The 8,918-nt window shown below is 28.2% G+C and overlaps 1 protein-coding gene across 4 annotated transcripts in view; it reads right to left on the bottom strand.

Moving 5' to 3' along the window:
- Positions 1-1,373: 1,373 nt before the first annotated feature.
- Positions 1,374-8,918, bottom strand: part of LOC106688434 (Ubiquitin-specific protease 7) — a 41,533-nt gene continuing 33,988 nt past the window's right edge. For 3 of the 4 annotated variants that reach the window (XM_014432885.2, XM_014432882.3, XM_067051137.1), the window contains exons 19-26: positions 7,465-7,632; positions 7,218-7,371; positions 6,240-6,376; positions 5,992-6,093; positions 5,779-5,902; positions 4,709-4,780; positions 1,922-2,015; positions 1,374-1,621 (exon numbers count right to left, since the gene is read on the bottom strand). In XM_014432885.2, coding sequence (XP_014288371.1) covers positions 1,515-1,621; positions 1,922-2,015; positions 4,709-4,780; positions 5,779-5,902; positions 5,992-6,093; positions 6,240-6,376; positions 7,218-7,371; positions 7,465-7,632 — 958 coding nt within the window. In that variant the 3' untranslated portion in view covers positions 1,374-1,514. The remainder of the gene's footprint in view (positions 1,622-1,921; positions 2,016-4,708; positions 4,781-5,778; positions 5,903-5,991; positions 6,094-6,239; positions 6,377-7,217; positions 7,372-7,464; positions 7,633-8,918) is intronic. The other variant, XM_014432883.3, reaches the window with a different exon arrangement.

The raw sequence follows: 8,918 nt of genomic DNA, 5'->3' as shown, positions 1-8,918 counted from the left end.
TAATTATTATGATTATAATATTTAAAATGACCTATACAGGAAGTTATGAACAATCTCATGAAAAATTTCAAACAATGTCCATGTTGTAAACCTCCGAATAACAAAATAAAATTCATAGAGATTTATCTATATATATTATATACAATTATACAAAATAACAATATTTACAAATATTGAAAGGGCTTTCAAAATTTTTAAGAATTAATAATAGCAATTAAAAAAATATAGTCACAGAATAACAATTAAAACAGACATAAAAGGCAACAGAAAACACTTCAGGATGATTATTTAACAAAATTTTATTTTTGAAAACCTTTGTTAGAAATAATAATATGCACAACCATTTTTTTTTCCATTATTATTTTTTTTTCTTGATCGTATAATATAGTGCTGACAGAACTACCGGCCAATTTCATATGGCACTTTTATGTTAAATTAATAAAAGCAATTAATTTAGGTTAGTGTAAAGAAACACAAAATTAACAAAACTTCTTTTAAAGTGAGAATTTATTCAAGACATGTGTCAAGACTTCTGATTTGATTTGAACTAAATGGGAAAAAATATTTAAAAAGCAATGTTACAATTCTGCATTAAAGGAGAAATATATATATATTTTTTAAAAAAAGAAGTCAAAGACAGGTTGTCAACAGAAAAAGGAGAACGAAGTGCCTTAGTTTCATGAAATGATTCAGTTGAATGCTTGAAATGGAAACTTCAAATCTTATAGTTTCAATTATTGATGTTGTCTTAAATAAACTAGAAATAATTTTGATTCAAAAATTATTTATACTTCTTTAATCGATTATTCTGAAGTGACATAAATTAAAATACATTTAAAAAATAAAAATAAGACAGTCAAGTCAAGAGTAACTATTATTAATTATCATAATCTCTATATATATATAAATAATAAATACACTATATAATAACACAACATTTCATTGAAGGTATTTCTCTTGTATAGAGATAAAAAGTTGGATCACCTTACTTTTCTAAAATAAAAACAAGCTTTACTGCTTCAGATAAAAATAGCAAATATACTCTACATAATATATATGCCGAAATATATTCGGAAGTCCAACATGAACAATGGTATTTTGTTCACTGGCCTCTGCATGCGAAATACACAGGATCAATAAACACTTTTCACTTCTCACAAGTCTCAAGGTCCAAGGTCACGAGTCAAATATTTCTTGGCACGGTCAAATATTTCCACCACTTTCTGGCACCAATAGCACATATAATGGGAGAACATCATTCGATAGCATTAACAAAAACAAAACAAAAAAAAAAAGATGAAATCCCTCATTGGTTTTATAAATAAAAACCGTATTGTCCATTTTGGATTTGGCTTTTATATACTTGAATTAATTCCTATCATCTATATACATAAATATATTTTACATATATTTATATATATGAATATATGTATATGTGTGTGAATGTGTATGTTTTAACTTCAATAACAAACAGGTTTATATGAAAGTTGAGGCACACAGACAGAATGCACGTATCAGTTATAGATCTTAATTGCTTTTTCTAAATAGTTGAATCGTCCTCTTTTAGGTGCTTTATTGATGTGTTCTAAACCCAGCCAAGGCCTATTTGCATTAACAGATCCTGCAAAAACATCAATTATTAAGCTACAAAACAACTTGTCAATTATCATATTACCTTATAATAGTACTTAAATTTCTAGAGAAGCTATCAATCAATCCAATAAGCTCAAAAATTATGAAATCTTAGGCTCACTGTACATAGATATATTAAAAAAATCACAATAAAGACAATAATACACCTAACATATTTTTATGTTAATACTTGAATAAAAGTTTTAATTAAACTAATAAGATTAACAGTTTTAACCAACCAAGAATTTCATGCAAATAACTAAAATAAGAATATTTTTCTTAAATATACCTTGGTTTTGCTTGAATTCCTGAAGGTTCACAGTATATTCTGTATCTTCATTAATAAAACCCGGACGTCCACCAGAAACTATAGCGAACTTGAACTAAGAAAGAAAAAAAGTTAATTTTCTGTTAGAAACAAATACGATAACAGCAATTAAAAGCAACTACTGTTAAATTGTGTCTACACACTTGCCAAACAATGGCAGGGGCCCACAAGTAAAAGGGTATGAATGGGGTGTTTGGACTGGCTGCTGCAAGCATTTGTAGGTCTATAGTAGGTTTTAACACACAAATAAAAGCAACTTTGCGCCAAATGCATGTGAAGCAGCATCCAAACATTTGTGTCGTTAATACTCCTTGAGAATTGCCCACATAAAGACTTTTCACCAACTTATGTTTTTTATTTTCCGCTCTGTACTTTCTACAACACATTTTTTTACATATTTAAGTATTTAATTTTTTTTTTTTTAATGTGAAGTCTGACTGTGCTTCTTTATAACAGACAACCACTTGGGGACAGATGTTTGTTTGTTAAGTTGTAAATCAGTTGGACTGATGATTGTTATTTGTTATCTCAATTATCTATCATGCTTTTTTGATAATTGGGAACTGCGCAAGTGGCAAGTATGTAGATGATCCATTAATTAGTAACAACAAACCCATACAAAATAGTTTTAAAAATAAACAGTACATAACAGAAAGCCTACCTGGAATTGAGTGATTTTGATATTTATTTGTTAAATTTAAATATTTATTAACAAATGTTTACGTCATATTTTATAATTAATTTGTGTTTTATTGTAAATAGTATTTAGTTGGTATTAGTGTTTAATTTAATTACATCTATTATTTTAATTGGACTTTAGTTATTTGAAAAGAAAAATGTGTATTTATATTTTTGTTGTTATAATTAAGTAATAGAGACAGCTGCTAAGGGTTGATAACCGTTGCTAAGGCATCACCTAGCAACAGGCCAACCATCTTGTTTCAAATCAGTTCCTGCAAATTAGTGGCCATCGTAGGGTCTAACCAGCCCTGTCTGTGTTCATGATGTAATAGTTTGGACATTTTTAGTGTGTTAATCAACATTAAAGTCCATAAACCAGACCTTTTCTGCATTTCGACTTGAATATAATTTATTGTTAGTTAGTCGGCTAACATAATTCATTAAAACAACTAAACCATGCCCTCAATAAATGTCAGTGTGGCCAAGATGGCTTTAGACACATTTTGACGGTTGATGAGGCAGTACACCAACTTTGGACCAGTTTGAAAGTTGCAGCGGTGTATTTAGCTACAGAGCTGCAACTTACACATCTCTACAAGCAAAATATCTTCCTCTGACCTATCGGAGTGGATCAACCTTCCGTTGAACAGTATTTATTTTATATATCTATTGTTTTTGGTAAATTGGTTTCTTTTTGCTTTCATAATTCATTTAGCCAATATTATTTTTGTTTAAGGCCTTTTATTCATTATTTTATTACGACTCTTTTGTTTATTTTAATTTTAAATTTTCAAATGTTAGATTAATCAAATAAATGTTTAAAATTCAAATAAATCCGAACCAGTCAGTTGTTTTTTGTTCTTTTCCCCAAGCTTTTGCTTTCCAACAAAAATACATAGTCAATTTGAGGTGGCTTTAACAAGAAATAAATAATTGAAAAGCAGCTTAACAATATAATCCCTTTCCTTGACATGCATACTTCTCTGAGCCAAAAAATTTCAAAGTAGTTAATAGGTTCAGTTATCCCATAAATATTATATTCCATATTAGTTAACTTAAGGTAGTCTGATAAATTTTCTGAAGCAGATTAGTTTAAATCAACTTCCTCCACAGGTTCAGATAAGATTGTTTCTATAATATTTTAAGTGAGTATAAGACATACATTCAAACTTTGAGGAGGCCCCTCACCTCCGGACTTAAAATACCTCCTTTGAATGGATAGCTTATATGTGATATTAAACATAACAGGTGACCTTAAAATATCGAAGGTAGTAAAAGGTAAGACACAACACGAATTACTTTTCTTTTTTTTTTTTCCACAGTAATGCACTTATTAATTCACTTTTATTTCTGTTTTAGAGGGTTCGGAAAAAAAAAACAAAAAAAACAAAAAAACATTCAAAACAATCACCTCTACATCCAATTTTGACTACAATTAAACCAATGAGAGTATGTACAAAAATCATACTTCATGTCATAACTGGCAAGGAAAATGTCTAATATTCATATACTATAAAATGTCACAAAACTGAAATTTATTCTAAGAGGATTTGGTAAGAAATAGATACGGCTTGGGCCAGCAGGTAAGAAAGATTCTAATCCCAATACGTTCTAATCTTACCCTGTACTTGGAAAAATATTGAAAATGTAAGAGCTCCCTAAGTATTTATTTATTTCAAACAAACAACCTGAAGATGATAAGAATGAAAATTATTAAGAGACTGACTTGATTCTAATCTTGATATTCTAGACTCCGTTTTACAGTGCTACAAAACTGAAGGCCTCAAAATAAAAGATAAAATGTCAGCTGCTTTAAATACTGACATTTCTGATGTAGAATTCAATTTCACAAGTGACATTTTTTCCTTCAAGGATAAAATAGATAGTTCAATTGCTTTTCTTTGTGTAATTAACTTAGTAATTATACTTCTTAACAAAAATTAAAGACTAACTAATTGAAGCCATTTAGAGACCATATTTTCCATCTGTGTGGCATGTGAACCTCTTCATTCAATTTGAAAATAATAATCATATTTAATAAGAAAATAGAGAGTTAAAAGTTATTACCTTCTCAAATTCTTTTTCTTGAATACATAATTTCCTATACAGTCTTTCTTTAACTCTTGAGAATGGTTCACCCTGCAAAAATAATTGTCAACATATAATAAAAAATTAATAAAATTTCAAAAGATTTATTGCATGAAGTATTGCTGTTTAATAAAATTTCACTAACAACTAGTATCTTAACAGATAACAATAGTAACAACTAGTAATAGTACTGTGTTGAATAATAATTGGGGAGATTGGTAATTGGACCCTAGAACTATCCACAACTCTACTTCCAGCAAAGGCTGTCAAACATTTAAATTTGTTCTCCAATCAAAATTCAAGTTTTATTTATTAAACATCTTCTGTTTTACCACATAAAAGCTGAAATCAAAATTAAATGTATCATAAAAAAGCTTGACCTTGCCTAAACCCCTTAAGGCAGTTTAAAAAATGAAAAAAAAATCAACTTTTTTATGTAAAAAAAACACAATTACAACATTGTCTTGGCAAAAAATAATTGAAATTTTAATTTTAATTTTGGATATTGGTCATAATACCTAATAATAATAGGCTAAATCTATATAGAGAGGATTATTATTGAGAACAAATCATTCTTATTTATTTTATTATTATCACATTGTTATTTTCAATTCTCAATTATATTCGAGTATGATAAATTATAGCAGCATAAAATACAATGCCGCTCGAATTATCTCGAGTGTGCACAGTTGGCCTCTTTAACACGCTCGAATTATTGTAAAATTTAAGAGGCTAAGTGGCATAACTTTTCCCAACTTCATAGAAAAAATTTTATTACAAAGATGGGATATTATTAGTTTGATAGGTATTGATATAAATTATTAAACTTAAATATAATAAATAGTAACAACTTTTCATAGATACATTTTAAGTTATGCTTTTGTGATTTAAAGTATTTTTTTTTTCAAGTTATAAATTTTCTTATCACAAATAAAAACAATCGTAAAAAAATATATAAAAGAAAATAATATAACAAAATATATATATAATACTTGAAATAATAATGTTGTACATAATAAAATCAAAATAACATTATATATATAACTTACATTTTTAATCTTAACCAAAAATGGAATTCCAAAAGTTGAAAAAATATCTTTATAAAAATGTGCCACAGGGACTAACAGCTCATCCTCTGCTATATTTAATTCATCCTTGGGAATTTCTTCTATCCTGAAATGTTTTATTTTGTGTAAATAAAATAAATAGACAAAGTACTCTACTCCATACATAAAAAGAAAGGCAGCAATAACGAACTTTACCTATATATTTTAGGTGTACTTGAACTAGGTTGGGTGAGAGTGTCTAGCGGTGTATCATCGCGAGGACCTGGATGAATCCTATTACAAGTCATTTCTAAAATCCTAAAAATATCATGTCATTATCAATAACAAGGTAAAAAAAAAAAGGGAACAAAGGTTTAACAATTGTAATTTTGTATTTTAACTCTGAGGAACAACATAGTAAAACAAAGTAGAGGAAAAGCAGAACTACAGAATATAATGCATACCTAAGCTTTCCTGAACCATCTGGACTCATCTCTACAGTTTTCTTGGCTTCTTCAAGCAAATCTGCAACTGTTGCTCCTTTATTTGGATATAAAATTATTTCTTTTTCTTCTTTCATTTTTGGACCAACCCACACAACCTGTAAATGAAGGGATAGATACAGTTCAACACATCAAAATTAAAAATAATTTGAAAGTTCAGCAGAAATTTTAAAGGAAATTTTTTCTTGGGATACACAATCTGGATCCAAGTTATAACTGATTTCAATATTATACTTTATGTTTTAAATCTACTATTTAACAAATAGAAACATGTAGCAACAATTCATAATACTGTATGCTCAGTAAACGGAGTTAATTACACAAACATAGTCTTGAGGAAATGTGATTAAAAAATTCAGGCTGTTGTATGTTTATTAAATTCCTTACAATATAGTAAACAACAAGTATAAAAGTGTGAGGCAATTAATAAACTAAAAAAAAAAAAAACTACCTGAACCAAAGCCTACATTTTTCAAATATAAAGATTTTTTAATCTTGTTTCTCAAAACTATATTTTTGGACATAACCTCAACTAATGCAACAAATTTATTGTAAATATTGTAGTTATAACAAGTTTAAAAATTAAAAAAAGGAAAGATACTAATTGACAGTTGGACCAGGTTAATTAATTTTGAGTACTTATTGAAAACAAAAGTTGAACATTATATAAAATTAACCAATCTATCAGTAATAGAAATCTAACAAAAATTATTTTGCTAATTTAATAAATCTTTTATCACATCACGGAACATAGTATATAACCTTTAGTCTCTTCTCTTATGACTAAGAATTAGGAAACTAAAGAAAAATTTGTAATTGAATATTAAAAAGTTGATTTTTTGCAAACCAGCAAGCTTCCAGATTGTTATTATCTTTTCAAAATACAACTAACATTCAAATACTGTAGCGATCCTTAACTGATTTCAAGTTTTAACTAACCTTAAATGGCCTTTTGTTTTCAAGTTCATTAACAGGAATCGAAAGCTGCTGATAGTACAGTTTCTTCGGGGCTTTCGGCTTTGTATGTGGTAAAAGGTCCTTTAGAGTGCCTTCGTAAGAACACCTTAATGGGTTACCTGGGCCTTCCTTATACCTGAAATAATTATTTAATCTTAGCTTATTCATAAAAGTTATATACAATAAAATGAATTAGTTTTATAACATTTTAATCAATAAATTTACTCACGCATGAGGCCTAAAGAACTGGAGCCTAAAAGGATCTGTTTGTACCCTCTGGGCAACAGCTGAGGCAAACTGTATGTACGTCATACGTGCAGATAACTCCATAGTAAAACCAGGGTCATTAGGAACTGTCTTATCACAGAAAGTAATTTCCATCCGATGATAAAGATCCCTGAATTAAATAAAAATTAAATACATTACATTTTTTTATTCAAGTAGAGAAGCAGGCAACTTTATACATGAGCTTTACTCCACAGAATAATATAAATAGGATGAAAGTATTACATTCAATAAGAAATGAAGAGACCATAAATAAAACTTGGGTCTATGTTAAGTTGTTTTTGCTATTATTTTCAACAATAAACCTGAGAAATTGAAAACTTATTCCCTCTTCAAATTTCAGGTTTTATGTTTCATGGGGCATGTGGAATCTAAAAATTGAATAAATCTTTTCTCTATTACTACTGGTTTTATTTTAATTTATGAGACTGAAGTCATTGGTCACTCCACAATGATGCTCAGAACTCATTTAATTTTAAATGGTCAATTAGAGATTTCATACACCATATCTTGGGGAATTATAAAATAACAAAAATTAAAATTTTTAATATTATCTTATAAATGTATGACTGATTTTATTACTTTCACTTACATTAAATAAAACAGTAAGGGAAAGCATTGCAATTGTGAAAAATTTTGAATTTGAGTTAATAGAAATACACATTTGGAGATCCCCTGAGTCCAAATTACTAATCTCACAAAATTGTGTGTGTGTGTGTGGTCAGCCTAGCTCAAAAACGATAAGTCGTAGGAAACTGAAATAACAAATTTAGAGCAGGGGTATAACTGAGATATGGCAGCAACTTTTTCATTATAATCGGTAAATTAATGTAAAATTAGGTGATCTTTAATGTTAGATAGGTTTTATCCTAATTTAAATGGTTTGGAAGAGCTTAAACATGAGTTTTTTTAAAAAAATCTTCCTCTACATTATCTTTAATTATGTTTATTTAAAAAATGATTTGTAATAAAAAATGGATAAATATAAACACTGGAAGGATTTGATAATTAACTTAAGGAGATAAGAGGAAAATGTTTTTTAAGGTTGAAATCGGTTGAGTTGAAAAAAAAAGACATAGATTTTGGAGTTTTTAATCTTCTGCTTGCAAACCATTGAAAAGAGGTTAAAAAATAAAAACTGTTAACGGTTATTGGCAATTTACACCTTCATGGCATGTCAGATCAAAAAAGTGTCTAATATCAGAAACCATGAAAAAAAAAAAATCCCAATCTAATGAAAATTCTCAAGTCAGAAAATCAACAATACCTTCAGAAGATGGACTATATGCCACCATTATGACCATATGAAAATTAAATCAGAATTACAAAAAATGTAAATGTGAGGGGGTAAGGGGAATCAAACATGCATACCTATACACCCAAAATAATATATATATA

Source organism: Halyomorpha halys, unplaced genomic scaffold (genome assembly GCF_000696795.3).
Source record: "Halyomorpha halys isolate HHAL.00 unplaced genomic scaffold, Hhal_1.1 Scaffold1128.1, whole genome shotgun sequence".
NCBI lineage: Eukaryota > Metazoa > Arthropoda > Insecta > Hemiptera > Pentatomidae > Halyomorpha > Halyomorpha halys.
Note: the sequence above shows the minus strand (reverse complement) of the source record. Positions and strands in the feature narration are given on the sequence as shown.